The 15,594-nt window shown below is 48.1% G+C and overlaps 1 protein-coding gene across 5 annotated transcripts; it reads left to right on the plus strand.

Annotated features, from left to right (window-relative positions):
* Positions 1–2,694: 2,694 nt before the first annotated feature.
* Positions 2,695–14,225, plus strand: HEPACAM (hepatic and glial cell adhesion molecule). 5 transcript variants are annotated; one of them, XM_087828689.1, is made up of 7 exons: positions 2,695–3,827; positions 10,843–11,184; positions 11,841–12,122; positions 12,376–12,475; positions 12,977–13,203; positions 13,345–13,415; positions 13,935–14,225. In XM_087828689.1, exons 1-7 carry the CDS (start codon positions 3,743–3,745, stop codon positions 14,223–14,225), a joined length of 1,398 nt encoding a protein of 465 aa, XP_087684815.1. In that variant the 5' UTR covers positions 2,695–3,742. The 5 variants fall into 5 exon arrangements, with proteins under 5 accessions (XP_087684815.1, XP_087684817.1, XP_087684816.1 ...); XM_087828691.1 differs by having other exon boundaries at positions 12,977–13,047; XM_087828690.1 differs by having other exon boundaries at positions 12,376–12,469.
* Positions 14,226–15,594: the final 1,369 nt, after the last annotated feature.

A 15,594-nucleotide genomic window follows, 5' to 3' on the forward strand; every position in this document is an offset into this window, starting at 1 on the left:
GCCCAAGTTCTGTTGGTGATCAAACTGGGTTTTGCCACTTAGTATCTAAATGACCTTTGCAGGTGGCTAAGTTCTTGAAATTTCAGGTTTTCCCATGTGTAAAATGGTGATATAATCTCTACCTAAAAGGAGTATTGGGAGAACTAAGTGAACAAGTAGATACAAAGTGCCTGACAGAGTAAAGTGACGAGTTGCTTACACACACACAGAAGTTAGAGGAGGGAAGGTTTGGACAAGATGCCTCCACGTGAGAGTTAGCCAGCAGTCTGAGGAATGAGCCTTCCCTCACCCCTCAGAAGCAGCCCTCAACCTACATCTGATAGTAGATGGTGGTTAAATATCTTAACTACCTATCCCCTTAGATGGGATAACTCTGAGGCATATTCTTCATTATCCCCCAGAGTTCCCTAAAAAGATTAAGCTATAGCTGCCCATGATAGTAATTTGATTGATATGTAGTCTTTATTGGCTTCCTTCCCTTCCATGTCTCATTTCCCCAATATACTACTTGATTTTATTAGGATCACCCTTTGAATAAATTAACTTTTTGTCTCGATCTGCCTCTGGGGGAACCCAAACTAAGATACCAATATTTCTCCAAATTTCCAAAGTCCTAGGTTCTCAGGACAATCTCTTGACTCCTAACTCTTGCTTTCTCCGTATGTTCTCTCTCTCTCTCCTCTCTCTCTTTCTCTTTCTCCTGTATTAGTTTTCTACGCTGAGTAACAAATTGCCATGAGTTTACATCTTGAAATAACATACATTTATTGTCTTGAAGTTTCTGTGGGTCCGGAGTACAGGCACAGCTTAGTGGGTCTTCTGCTCAAGGTATCACCAGACTTCAATTAAGGTCAGCTGGTGGGCATCCTTTCTGGAGCTGGAGATCCTCTTCCAAGATCATCTGGTTGTTAGAATTCAGTTTCTAGTGATTGTAGGACTGAGGTCCCTATTATCCTGCCAGCTGTTGGTCAAGGGTTGCTCTCAGCAGCTAGAGGTATAACAGCAGTTGCTTGGGGCCCTTTCACAGCTTGCAGTTATTTTATCAACTGGAAGATCCCTCTCTGGTCTGCTAAGTCTTGGTCTTACGTAGTATAATCTAATCAAGGGAGTGGCTATCCTATCACCTTAGCTATATTCTATCAGCTAGAAGCAAACACACATACTGCATTTGTGTGGAGTAAACTTTTCTGAAAGTTTTGCAGAAGACAGAGGAGGAAGAGTTGTACAGTGTAGTGATGCAAGCTTTTTAAGTTTTCTTCAGCTCCCCATCATGTTGCTCTCTCATCCCCTCACCCCTTCTTCATTTCTCTCCCCTATTCTTTCCCCATCCCCAAGTTCCTGTTTATTTCAAATGCACAGGGATTTATCTTTTGTTCCTTGACTATTTGTGCTTAAGGTTTTACCTTCCACTCCATGTGGCATATCTAAATATTTTTCTTGCTAAAGACAGTTCCCTCTGTAAAAGGAATTTAGGTGTCAGTTTTTGAAGATTTTTTTCATTCTGCTACAAAAAATTATTTACAATGTAGTGGAGGAGGAACAGACATGACTCAATAACAGGAAGTGAATGAAGAAAAGGTTGGGGAGGGGAGAATGCTAAATATAAAAATCACCACTGATGTTATGGTATTAGGAAGGCCAAAACCTCTCTAGTAGTAATGTCAGCGCCAGAACATTCTTCCTGGATCCTAGAAACAAAGGAACAGGCCAAGTGGGTGGGGACATCCTGAAATCTAATGGTAGAGGATGTGGAGAAAAGGGAACCCGTGCACTGTTGGTGGGAATGCAGATTGGTGCAGCCACTGTGGACAATTAAAACTGGAACTGCCTTATGGCCCAGCAATTTCACTTCTGAGAATTTATCTGAAGAACCTGAAACGCTAACTCAAAAGAATATGTGCACCCCTGTGTTCATAGCAGCATTACTTACAATAGCCAACATCTGGAAGCAGCCCAAGTGCCTATCAGTAGATGAGTGGATAAAACAGCTATGGTACATTTACACAGTAGAATACTACTCAGCTGTAAAAAGGAAGAAAATTTTCCCCTTTGGGACAGCATGGATGTACCTGGAGAGCATTATGCTAAGTGAAATAAGCAAGTCGGAGAAAGACAAGCACCATATAATTTTACTCATGTGGAATCTACTGAACTAACAAGCAAAATAGAGACATACTCAGACAGAGAGCAGGCAAACAACTCAGATGTGTGTGTGGCAGGGAGGTTGTAGGAGGAAGGAGAGGGATTGAGCAAAAAAGAAAAAAGAAAGAAAGAACTCATGGACATTGGCAACAGTGTGGTGATTGTGGGGGAGATGGGGGAGGGCGGTGGAAGAGAGTATAGGGAGATAAATGGAAAAAACTAAAATAAAATTGGTAGTTATTTACATATTCGTGTGTGTGTGTGTGTGTGTGTGTGTGTGTGTGTGTGTGTGTTGCGGCCGGGGTCCATTCTGAGCTTCAGGAGCATGTCTGTATGCTCAGCACAGAGGTCTGGGTTCAGCCGGCCACGGCTGCCATGGGTGCAGCGATGAGGAGCCAGGATCCGAGAGCCCAAGAGGACTGGCCTGCGCTGCTCAGAAGAGGACAGTGCCCTCAAAATGCATCTGTGGAAATGCTCAGAGGAGGAAGGGGGATGGGCCTTGTCTAAGCAAGGCCACTACTGCAGTCAGTCAAGCAGTCTGTCTACACCATTGTTTTAGCAGCCACATTATGCAAAGTTCAAAATTAGACCCTGTGAGGAGACCCCAGAGAGTGAAAAGTTACAGCTTCTGCCCCAGAGCATTTCCCGGGCTAACGAGGAGATGGCTGCAGGAGCCACATTTTCTGATTCAAAAGTCAGACAGGCAGACTGACAAGTATAAATATACCTTTGAAGTTAAGAAATGTTTATAATCAGGATGTCAAAAAAAACCCCACAAACCCACGCAGCCCGCATCATCAACAATTATATGGGACAGATGTACCCACAGGAAAAGAATGAAACACATGGAAGGCCACATAGGTCCATGCACATTGTCTCCTCCTGTTGCCACAAGGTTACCGAAGCCACATCACCTATACTCACCCCCACCCTTAGAGAGGAGCTGGGTCGGGGGAGGAAACTGGAACAACTGATTGAACAATTGCCAGAGTTGTCCAAGCAGAGACTGAACCTCCCCAAGAGCGTGTGAAAGTAATTGGCCAAACTGAACTTCTTGATGGATTAACATTTATTTTCCTCTGCATTCTCTGGAGTCTCCCATTCTCCAGCCTTTTAAAAGCATTTATCCCTCCCTCTTCAAAACATATTGGAGGTCTATCCCTGGCATACACCCTCCTTCTCAGGAACAAGGAGTGTGAGGTGGAGACAGGATGGGTTGGGACACAAGGTCCAGTTTAGTGTGTTTCCCAGCCCAGTCCCTATTGAGCCCAAGTCCTCATCTGCCCCTGGTAGTGGGGCTCAGCACAGACAGAAGAACTGATGGGGTTCTGGGACCCATCAGGTTGGCACCCCCACTGGAGATTATCTCCTAAGCAAGTACCCCCTTCTGAACTGGGGATGTAGGGCTTTGAAACTAGAAAATGCCAGGTCTCAAAGAGAAGAAAGAACAAGACCAGCAACACACAGAGCTCTGTGTATTCAGAGGGAAGTTGGCAGGGTTGTGCTGGGGCAGAGAAACTCCGAGTGGTACAAAGAGACGTGCCCAGAGTGAAGAAATCATGCTAATTGTCTGCACCAGAGCTGGAGAACGCCACCCAAAATGAAGAGAGAAAGGGGAGCCCTGTCCAGAGCCTTCAGTGCCCTACACCTCACTCCTTTTGTCTACCTTCTTCTGATCCAGACAGGTAGGAGACCAGAAGGGTAAGAAAGGGTTTGGAGAAAGGACGGGGGCTATCAAAGGTGAGGGAGGGGAGAGTGCAGGGCCAGAATGCCTTTAGGGCGGGAGGAGGGGAGAGAGCTCAGCTGCGTGGGAAGCATCTCAGTGAATTCAGGCATTAGTGTTGAATGTATTTCTTCATTCTCTTGCCCGCTGCCTGGCCCCTGCCCCCTCCCCCAAAAGGCTGCATGACTTTGGAGCTCCCACGGCATTCAGGACATTAGATGAAAGGCAATGAGCCATTTCTTATAGGATGTCTTGTTGGTACGGCCAGTTCGGCATTCTTTGCAAGGATTATGGTGGGGCTTGGAGGGGTGGGGGAACCTTGGTTTTTTCTTCCCCAGCCCCCTGGCTTCTCTGAGTGTAAAACAGCAAGATATGTAAGAAGCTTTGGAGATAATGAACCTCCTGTTTTGGAGAGTAACACCAACCTACCCACAACTCACCCTACACCATAGACAGCTGCCTCTTGTACCACTCCCTACCAACTATTTGGAGAATTGATCTTATTTTAAGTTTATTTGTTTATGTACACACACACACACACACACACACACACACACACAGAGTCTTCCAGAGAGCCTAGGAATATACACTTTAGTTGGGCAAACAGATGCAGAGATCATTTAAATTAAACACAGAAGCTATTATGAGTCAGACATGCAGAGGATGCCCAGGATCAGAGAGAAGTCATCTACCCAGCAGGAAACGGGTGCTGGTGGTGCAGGGTGGGGTTGGGGGAATATCAGGGGAGGTCATCTGGGAATGTCTGCACTGAATTTTAAAGGATCAGAAAAATAGATGGTGTGCAAGTGGACATTAGAGTTGGGAAAATGGGCAAAGCTCAACAGCTTGAAACGGCATCCTGGGTTTAGGAAATAGCCCAGCCAATTTCCACTGCCGGTGAGGAAAGTGTGAACTAAGTTAGGCAAGAGCCTTGTGAACTACACTAAGTAAACTAGAATATAGTCTGTAAACAATGGAGTGGGGAGGGCACTGGAAGATTTTAATCTAGGGCTTGGCAGGTCCAAGACGTGTGTTTGGGATAGCTCACTCTGCAGCAAGGCATTAGAATGGAAACCGGAGGCAAAGGAGAGGAAAGGAAACCTGTGTTCATTTCCTAGGACTACTACAACAAAGAGCCACAAACTGGGTGGTCTAGACAACAGAAATTTACCATCTCACAGTGTTGGAGGCTAATAGTCTGAGATCAAGGTGTCAGAAAGGTATAGCTGACAGTGTTAGGAAAGGATCTGTTCTAGGCCTCTCTGCTTCTAGTAGTTTCTTGGCTTGTGGCAGCATAACTTCAGTCTTCACGTGACGATCTCCCTGTGCTTGTGTCTGTGTCCACATTTTCCATTTTTAAAAAATATATTTTTATTGATTTCAGATAGAGGAAGGGAGAGGGAGAGAAACATCAATGATGAGAGAGTCACTGATCAAGCTGCCTTTTGCACGCCCCCCCACTGGGGATCGAGCCTGCAACCCAGGCATGTGCCCTGACTGGAAATCAAACCACGATCTCCTGGATCATAGGTTGATACTCAACTGCTGGTCCACACCAGCCGGGCAAATTTCCCCTTTTTATAAGGACGTGAGTCATATTGGATTAGGGGCCCACCTTCCTCTAATATGACCTCATCTTAGTTTATTACCTCTGCAATAACCTCATTGCCAAATAAGGTCACATTCAGAAGTACTGGGAGTTAGGACTTCAACGTATGAATTTTAGGGGACACAATTCAACCTATAACAAGGCTGTTGCAGTAATTCAGGAGAGAAATAACATGGGCTGGAATCAGAATAAAGGTAGAGGGAATGAGGCACGTTGAGATAATACTTTGGAGGGAAAGGCAGGACCTAGTAATTGAAAAGAAGTGGGAGGGTCCAAAGAGGGAGGTAAGGCTTCTGTGTGAAACCTTAAACAAAAAATGGGATAAGGTCAGGGACATGGTCATTACTATTGTCTATGTTAAGGTTGAAATGCCTATGACACATCTGTGGGAAGGTGTTGCATAGCCTAAAGGGGGGGCAGGGAGGACAGGGCTGATGGGAGGTATTTGGAAGCTGTCAGCCCATAGGTAAGATTTAAAACAACAAGAATGGGTAATAGCACCCAGGATGAGAGAATGGGCTGGAAATGGAACAGTGAGTAAACCCAAGATGTGTAGAGGGGAAAAAATCCCATTGAGGCTTTTCTAGAGGCCGGGACACTATTTTACAAACATAAACACAGCATGCCGTAAATCTAGATAGTCCAATTTGCAAGATTTTACTCTGGGATTTTATAACTGTCCCATCCTCTAAGGGCCCAATAAGAAGTCCCTTGCCTGGGTTCCATCCTTTCAGATCACCTTAACATTATAAGTACTGTGTTTTTTTGTGTTTTTTCTTTAGCATAAGGATATAGCTTAATGAGCCTTTAAAAAGTGAACAAACTCATGTAATCAGTGCCCAAGGTCAAGTAGTAGAACACTTCAGCACCTCAGAAGAACCCTCATGCAATTTCAGTTACCACTGCCCTCCCCCCAGGGTTACAGTGGTATCCTAACTTCCAATACAGATTAATTTTGCATGTCTTTGAATTTTTTATAAATGGGATCATATGTGTGCATTATTTTTATCTGGTTTCTTTCCCTGAACACCAAATTTGTAAGATTCATCCATGTTGTTTCCTGTTTGGGGCTTTATGAATAGAGTTGTTAAAACACCCTAGTGTGTATCTTTTGGTAAACAGAGATACACATTTCTTTGGAGGCTATACCTAGAAGTAGAATTGCTGAGTTATATGCATGTGTTAAGGTTTAGTGGATAGGGCCAAACAGCTTTGGAAAGTGGTTGTATCCATCTACGTTCCCACCTGCCTTTTGTGAGAGTCCAGATGCCCTACATCTTCATCAATTCTTTCTCATTTTAACCATCCTGGTGAGTTTGAGGTGGTATCAAATGATGGTTTAAAATGGCATTTCCATGGTTATTAATGGAGTTGTATCTTTTCCAAATCTTTATTAGCTATTTGGATATCCTTTTTGTGAAGTACCGATTCCAAGTCTTTTGCACATTTTCTATTGAGTTTTCTGGATTTTTAAAAATTATAGATTTGTAGAAGTTTTAAAAATGTATTTTAGGCATGAGTCCTTTATAAGATATGGATGACCAATAGCTTCTGCTCTACAGCTTGCCTTTTCACTGTCTTTATGGTGTCTTTTGATGAACAGAAGCTCTTAATTTTATTGTGACCAATGTATCATTTTCTTCTTTTATGGTTACCACACTTTTATGTTCTACCTAAAAAATCTGTTTGTCCTCAAGTCATGGAGATATTCCCCCTGTGTTTTCTTTTTAAAACATTATTGTTTTACTTTTCACATGTAGATCTACAATCCATCCAGAATCGATATTTGTGTAAGGTATGAAGTAAGGGTCAAGATTTATATTTTTCCTACATGGCCCAGCACTATTTATCCTTTCTCCACTGCATGGCAACACCACCTTTGTCGTAAGTTAAGCAATCATACACAAGTCTGTTTTGACTCTGTTCTATCCCATTGATCTATTTACAATTTCTGTTCTTTGGTTTTCTTCTACATTCCTGAGTGATTGACACTTAGAATAATTTCACACTCTTGTAGGCCCCTGTAGGTCTCAACAGGATAATAATATAAAAACATAATACAGAACCCCAACATGTTCACCCTTAGTGATGCCCCTACACAGCAGGGGCCAAGGAGTGGGCTGTTTTCTCGGAGCATCACTCATTAGGAAGGCTATTAAAAACCAAAATCAGAATGCAATATTTTTTTCCTTTTAGAAAACCATGTGTGCCCTTGGGTTACTGAATGCAGTTCTGGTTGTCACACAGCAAAAAAGAAATAATAGAGGGGAGAAAGCCCAGAGAAGGGTATCTTGATGGCCAAAGGGATCAAAGGACTTCCTTGTGGGGACAGGTCCTTACAAACAAAAAACTGCAGTCTATGGTGTTACGAGATTGTGGATTGGGTGTGTATAGACCAAATCCTACAATACATGTTTGGCATCGTGTCTGACACTTTTAAGAGGTAAATTTAAGGCAAATACTAGTAAAGGGAAACCTTTGCCAAGCAAAAAGGAGCACATAAAAATGAGTAAATGATGGTGTCTTTAAAGGAACCCAGGGCTATTGGCAGATACATTATTATTTTTTTTTGCCCATAGTCATTTTATTGACAGTTTCTGTTCTTACAAAGCAAGTCCATGCATGCACAGGGACACAGCATGGCTTCAGATCTCAGGGAGCAGGAAGGCCCGGCTGCCTGCTCTGGAGTTCCAGCCCTGCTCTCGCTCTCAGCTCAGCCCTCGCAGGCGTTGTTCCACCACCTGCGCCTCCTCCGTTGCCCACTTCAGATGCGGGACCCTCCTCCTCCTGGCATCTGCCACCTTCTCAGCCACTTGTCTCTCTGCTTGCTGGAGCTACTGGATACCCTGGAATTGCCTGGCCGTTTCTTGTCCTACGATTGTTTCCTTATGTCTTTTCATGCCTGTGGTTTTCTCTTTCTGATTGATCCCTGTTCTTGGCCTCCCTGTGGCTTTGTTTTTTATTTTCACAGTGATTTTTACTCCATCCGTGGCTCTCGTTTTCTCTCTCTCTTCTCATCTTTTCGCCTGTCTCCCCCCAGTTGGGAGAGGTTTGGTAACCTCCAAATCGCCCTCCTTTATCCCCGCCCTTGCCTCTATACTTCGAAGCTTGACATTGTTTGGTGTCACAGCAGGTGAAAATCCTACTCGAGGGCCACTTACCTGGCCCAGTATGGCAGTGTTTAAGTTGATCGGTATATCTTGCTGCAGCGTCGGTTGCCTTTTGTTCAGCCTCGGGTGAGAACAGAAATTTCTACATAATGATGCCTCAGAGACTAGAGGACAATAATTAAGTTAATCACTTCTCAAGGGTGACTAGTCCTAGTCCCTTTTATTCCTACTGTGGACCACAGTTGTCAGCCATTTCCTCACTTCTATGTCCTGCTTTGGCATCTGTCCCAGTTCTCTGTGTCCCTTGAAAGTTGTGGAACCCTGAACTTAATACAGACTCCAGTTTTGGCAGGAATTTTGGGAAACAGTGTTTGCTCAGCAAATGCTTTCTTTGTCAGCCTCTGAGAAAGACTGCTCCATTCATTTATGAACAGCCATGCATACCCCTGCGAGTCATGGCAGGAGGAAGGCTCCCACCCAGAGGAGGGTAAGACCTAGGGCAACCCATATGCTGTAGCTTCTCCAGTGTTTTTATCCTGAAAAATCAAGTTTCAATTGGCAGAAAGCAGACTTGAGGGGGAAAGACATACAAAGGACCAGTAGGACCTGGTATGGGGTAGGGGAGGGTGTACAGAGGAGGAAACTGAGGCACAAGAATAGTCAATTAGCCTTTTCTTGACCACTTCCAAAAAATGATGAGTTCACTTCTTAACCAAGCACTTGCTCTAAAAATGGATTTACTATATTTATTAAATTAAATTAAATTTGTTTTGAGCTCCACAGCTAACCTTTCAGTTTCATTGCTTCCTAGTTTGGTCTGGGTCTTCTAGGCACAAGAAGAGAAATAAGGACTGGAAAGATATAGCTCAGCTGCCCCAAATCTAAACAGCAGCAGCAGAGTGGGAAGTAGGGGCGAGAAAGAAAGAGGGAACTTTGGAGGTAATGACAGTTAACAGAAGCAGTTGGGGACAAACAGGGACTGAGAACCTGACATATATGTGTCTATTCAGCTAAATCCAGCCCTGTCCCCAACTGACATCCTCTCAGAAGACTCTTCCTCGTGTTGGTACTGCTCTACAAAGCCAGGCGACACCAACGAACAGCGTCTGTTCAGGCCCCCAAGTGCCTAAGAGATCCCTGAAATGTGAGATGTGTCTCTGGATGGGGCAGCCATTGGCCAAGGTGGTAAAGTCCCAGAATTACAAGGCTGAGACAAACCAACGAAACCATCCAGATTACCACTCATTTGACCTATGGAAAACCTGAGCCCTGAACACACAAGTGACTTCTCCTAGGTCAACAATGGGGCCCACGTCTCTGATGCTCACCCTGTGTTCTCTCCACTACGCAGCAGTAACTGACGCACATGTTGTGCTTCCCGCAGTGAACTTGACGCAGCAGTCGCTCCTTATCGTTATTATGCTCATTTTCTACATAGAAGAGTGGGGCCTGGAAAGATGACTTGCCCAGGTCCACCCAGTGGGTGGAGCCCAATCTTTCTAGGCCTTCTGCTCCCAAAGTTTTTGTTTCACTCATCCTAAATCCCTCTTCTAAAGGAGATTGTAATTGGGCTGGAGTTTGGGTGAATTTCCAAAACCATCTACCCAGTTGGGCAGGCCTAGTGAGATGCTACATGCAGCTGGGGCAAGGATAGGAGAGGCTCGTGGTCTAACGAGGGTGGCCCAGTTGTCTTCAGGGTCCTAAACTTCCCCTTTAGTGGCACTGTCACATAACATACTCATTTCTTTGTGAAACTATGTCCCATGCTTTCTCCGTCACCCAACCCCACCTCACTCCCCCAATTCTCAATCAAGAAGAAAATCTGAAAAATTTACCCTAAGGTCTAATGGCTTATAAGCTACAGGGGATAAAAGATGTTTGTCTGTTTTGCTTATTGATATATCCCAAGGATACAGAACAGTGCCTGGCACATGGTAAGTGCTCAGTAAATATTTTTATAAGTGAAGCACACAGGGTGTGGGTGAGCTGGAATCTTCCTGATGAGGAAAACTGCCAGAGGCAGAGGGCCAGACAGAAGAAGGTAAGGGCAATGGGATGGGTGTGAGGGATACGGAGGAGCAGAGGGGCCCAGAGCTACAAGGGGGAAAGAGATGACACCAGGGGGTAAGAAGGAAGGACTGACAGGCATGAAGGGCCCAGAATGGGAGGCAGAAAAAGATCAGAGGACTTAAAGGTGGGAGTAGAGTAAGGAGCCAAGGGCCTGATGCCGCCCTCTCTCCACGGGCCTCTGTTCATAGAGCCCCTGCAGGGGGTGAACATCACCAGCCAGGTGCGCCTGATCCATGGCACGGTGGGGAAGTCAGCACTGCTTTCCGTGCAGTACAGCAGCACCAGCAGCGACAAGCCCGTGGTGAAGTGGCAGCTAAAGCGGGACAAGCCAGTGACGGTGGTGCAGTCCATTGGCACAGAGATCATTGGCACCCTGCGGCCGGACTATCGAGACCGCATCCGCCTCTTTGAAAATGGCTCCCTGCTCCTCAGTGACCTGCAGCTCAGCGATGAGGGCACCTATGAGGTCGAGATCTCCATCACTGATGACACCTTCACCGGGGAGAAGACCATCAACCTCACAGTAGATGGTAAAGTGCTCCAGCAGGGAAGGAGCTGGGACTGAGACTGGGGCAGGGTCTGGGAAAACCAGCACAAAAGCCACTTGGGAGTTGAGAGTGAGCCAGTTGGACGTTAGCAGTTAGCAGATAGGCTGCAGGAAACACATAAAGTGTCCACTATATGCCAGAAACTATTTTAAGTGCTTTGCATATATTGACTCATTTAATGCTTCTAGTAATCTAAGGATAGTTAATATCATTATTCCCATGTGCAGAAGAGGAAACTGAGGCACAAAAGTTGAGTAACTTGCCTAAGTCATGCAGCTAGTAAGTGATAGTGCCAATATTTGAACCCAGATAGTTGGACTTAGTTGTTCCACACTGAGTCAGTTTAAGACATCTTAGGAAGGTATTTGGGAAAAAGGGAAGGTCCATGAGGGTGAGGACCATGGCTGTCTTGTCCAGCATTGTACCTCTGTGGTTAGTAGGTACTCAGTGAATAGCTGGTAAACGAATGAGTGAATCAATGGATGGATGGATGGATGGTGGTAAAGAATTCCACTAATGATTTCTGAAGGGCCTCTCAGATCACAAACTGAGTTGTGCTGTGTTGAAGGCAGAATTTAAGAAGGGGGAGGGAGAAGCTCTTTGGCCCATCGCTCACAGCCTCCCCTCCTTGGGCTCAGTGCCCATTTCGAGACCACAGGTGTTAGTGGCTTCGACCACTGTGCTGGAGCTCAGTGAAGCCTTCACCCTGAACTGCTCCCATGAGAATGGCACCAAGCCCAGCTACACCTGGCTGAAGGATGGCAAGCCCCTCCTCAATGACTCGCGAATGCTCCTGTCCTCCAACCAAAAGGTGCTCACCATCACCCGCGTGCTCATGGAGGACGACGACCTGTACAGTTGTGTGGTGGAGAACCCCATCAGCCAGGGCCGCAGCCTGCCCATCAAGGTCACCGTGTACCGTGAGTCTCCCTGCCTGCCCTCCCTGTAGGACTCAAAACCCACGAGGGGCCACAGACGCCAAGGCAGAGGGAGAGAGGCAGAAACGAGCCAGCTCTCCCTGGAAGACAGTAGCAGGTGGGAAGTGGGCTCTGGGCAAGCTCTGCAGTGAGCCAGCCATACGGCCCCGGACTCCCTTTCTCTTCCGCCCACTGTGAGAAGCTCTCCTCACCACACCGGCGTCCCTCTCACATCTCTGCCTCCCTCTCTCCCTAGGAAGAAGCTCCCTGTACATCATCTTGTCCACAGGAGGCATCTTCCTCCTTGTGACCTTGGTGACAGTCTGTGCCTGTTGGAAACCCTCCAAAAAGTCTAGGTAACTCCTCAAGTTCCACACCCTCAGCACTCTAATCCTTCAGTCCACAACCGCAAGCTCTCTTCTCTTCTAAGTCTCTTTAAATGCCTTTCCCCCCAGGGCACTGTGTGTCTTCCCAGGAGATCCATCTCCCCACTGTGTGTACTGTGTACGGAACCACTTCCTGTGCGCGCAACCCCGGTGACCCAGCACTGTTAATAATGGTTTCCCTTGCAGGGCACCTTTCATGGGTTAGGCACTGAGGTTGTGGTTAGTGCACTACCTTCTAAGTATGATTTCCTGCTGTTTACAGATAAGGACACTGAGACTCAAATTGGTTAAATGACTTGCCCACAATCACAATGCTGACAGACTCAGTGCAAACTTAGATGTATTCATTCTGCCCATCCTCCTGTGATAAGGCCTCTTTTACAACCACCAAATCCCCCTTATCCCCAACCCCAGATCCCCTCCTGCTCACACTTAGTAACTCTATTCATGGGGTGTCGGGTTGATTTGCAGAAAGAAGAAACTGGAGAAGCAAAACTCCCTGGAATATATGGATCAGCATGATGACAGCCTGAAACCAGAAGGTGAGCTCCCAGCGGCCCACTCACCCAACCCATCCTCACTCAGATCAGTGGGCTGCTGGGAAAAGGCAGAACTGGGCCACAAGGAAGCCAGCTCTACAGGGCCCCTGCCTCCACCAACTGCACGAAGACTGCAGAGCAGGGAGAGGTGCGGCCAAGGTAGGACTCCATGTGTTGCTGACCCTTTGGTGGAGGTTGTGGCGGGGTCTTGACTGACCACTGGGGGAGCAGGGTGTAGGTGCTGGCTGGAGGGAAGGGTTCTGTAGCTGGGCCAGCCACTCCGCTCTTTGCCTTGTGCAGCAGACACCCTCCCGGGAAGCGGAGAGCAGGAGCGGAAGAGCCCCATGGCGCTCTATATTCTGAAGGACAGGGTGAGCAGCTCTGGGCTGGGTGCCCTACAAGCACGGTGAGCCCCCACCAGTCCTGGTGCTAGGCACTGATGCCCCGTATAGTACGCAGAGTAACCTGAACTGTGTGTGCCATCCCCACTTTATAGATTAGAACGATAACGCCAGAAAAGGGGAAGAGACTCGCCCCGGAGCAACCAAGGAAATAAGTGGCTTTTAGCCCAGGCCTTTGGACACCAACTCTGGTGGTTTCCCCTGTTCCACAACCAGCTGTACCAGGCTGTCCCAGACAGGTGGAAAGAGGACGTTACCGAAACAAAGCACGCAGCTTAATGCATTTCAGTGTTTACTGAGCCCTTATTATCTGCCAGGCACCATGCTAAGTGTCGTGTATTGGGGACAAACACACCTCTGACACCTTCCAAGAGCTGGAAGTGTCGAGGGAACTACCTCCTTCACTTCGGTTTTCCGGGCGCCCCTCGAACACCAGTCGCTCCCCTAAACCGGGCTGCTGTCCGCTGACCCAGGCGCGTGTCCTTGCAGGACGCCCAGGAGCCTGAGGAGGAGCCTGCTCCGGAGCCCCGGAGCGCGACGGAGCCCGGCCCGCCTGGCTACTCCCTGTCGCCGGCAGTTCCCGGCCGCTCGCCGGGGCTACCAGTGCGCTCAGCCCGCCGGTACCCGCGCTCGCCCGCACCCTCCCCCGCCCCGGGCCGGACGCACTCGTCGCCGGCCCCGGCCCCCGGCTCGCCGGGTCGCTTGCGCACACTTCGGACTGCGGGCGCGCGCCTGGTCCGCGAGCAGGAGGAGGCCTCCCCGGTGGGGATCAGCGCCTGAGCCACCCCGGGGCCCGCCTTTCCCCCGGGGCGCCCGCGCGCTGCGGCCGGGAAGGTGGGGACGCCTCGAGAGGCCAGAGAGCCGAGCGAGGGGAGGTACCCGCAGGGGCGCACGGGGCGCACGGGTCTCGCCTTGAGGACGTGGGTGAGCGTCAGCAGATGGAAGTCGCAGCGGGGCTCCGGGACTTGGGGGTGAAACCGGGTCGCGTTTGCTTCAGGTTCACTGGCAGTGTTCTCGGTGGATATGGGCTGTACCTCCTTAGGACCATTTAGATTATTAAATTTCCGGTCCAGTCCCCCAAGGGCCTTATGGAAACTAACATCAGTAACCTAACTCCCGTGACTATCCCGCGCCCTTCCTAGGGAGCTCTCGTCCTTCCCACCCGCCTCCCTTCCCTCTGAAGGAACTCCTGGCACTTACTCAGCTAGCCCCTGGTTACAGAGGCCTTTTGCTTCAAACGCACAACTGTCTAAACTAAGGGGAAATCGGATGCCGGTTGCTCTGAGTACAGGGCGCTGTTCTGAGCTTCCGGAATTCATTGTGAAGGCAGTGCCTTGGAGCACCCTGCTCCCGGCGCCTGGTACCTAGGTACCTACCAGTTGGTGAGGGAGGAGCCCGAGCACATTCCTGCGCCCCCTGACGTGGGCTCTAGCAAGAACGCTGGAATCAGGCCCCCTGCTTGGCCGCCTCTCAAAGCCTCCCTCCTGGCAGGCTAAGTGTTCCTTCTGTCTTTATTCCTAGAAAGGAGGGGGTTCTCACTCACTCCCCTAGTCCAGAAAGCTAGATCAAGTGAAGAACTGTTTTTAACCCCTCACATCTGTGCCTTCTACTGGGTTTCCTCACAAAACAAGCCTTTCAAACAATCACTATCCCCAAAAGGCTGCTGGGCTCCCCCCAGCTGTGAGAGAACACGATTTGACTTTCTAGAGAAATGGTGTAGGAAGGGGGAGGCTCCTGGCTCTCCAGCATGTCAGGGAGACATCCAACCCTTGGCCTCCGCCTCCTATCTGCACTGCTCCCAGAGACTCGGATCCCAAGAGACAGGAGAAGGACGGGCTCCTCAGTCACACAAACATCAGACTACAGAGAGGTAGGGCCACTGTGTAACCAGGCCATGCCCATGCTCCCACCTATGGATTATTGTAGGAGAGACAATAATCTGTGTGAGGAGAGAGAGCGATTAAAAAGCTAAAAGAGGAGATCTTTTGTCTTCTGACCTCTGTTCTCTGATGCCTCTAGGGGTCCTTGCATCCCTGGCCTGTCCTCAACCTCCTAAGTTCCAGCTCTGACTCTCCACCATCACACATAGCAATTCCCAAGGCCGCTGTCCCCACCCTTCACACTGGAGCAAGTTTTGTCCCAAGGGTAA

The sequence above is a fragment of the Miniopterus natalensis genome, chromosome 20, assembly GCF_054644295.1.
Source record: "Miniopterus natalensis isolate mMinNat1 chromosome 20, mMinNat1.hap1, whole genome shotgun sequence".
Lineage (NCBI taxonomy): Eukaryota > Metazoa > Chordata > Mammalia > Chiroptera > Miniopteridae > Miniopterus > Miniopterus natalensis.

Bases quoted from the DNA above. Each gene is read 5' to 3' on its own strand.
- HEPACAM (XM_087828689.1), top strand. From the start codon at position 3,743: ATGAAGAGAGAAAGGGGAGCCCTGTCCAGAGCCTTCAGTGCCCTACAC. The intron at 11,185-11,840 runs GTAAAGTGCTCC...CCTTGGGCTCAG, and splicing joins CATCAACCTCACAGTAGATG to TGCCCATTTCGAGACCACAG. The intron at 12,123-12,375 runs GTGAGTCTCCCT...CTCTCTCCCTAG, and splicing joins CATCAAGGTCACCGTGTACC to GAAGAAGCTCCCTGTACATC.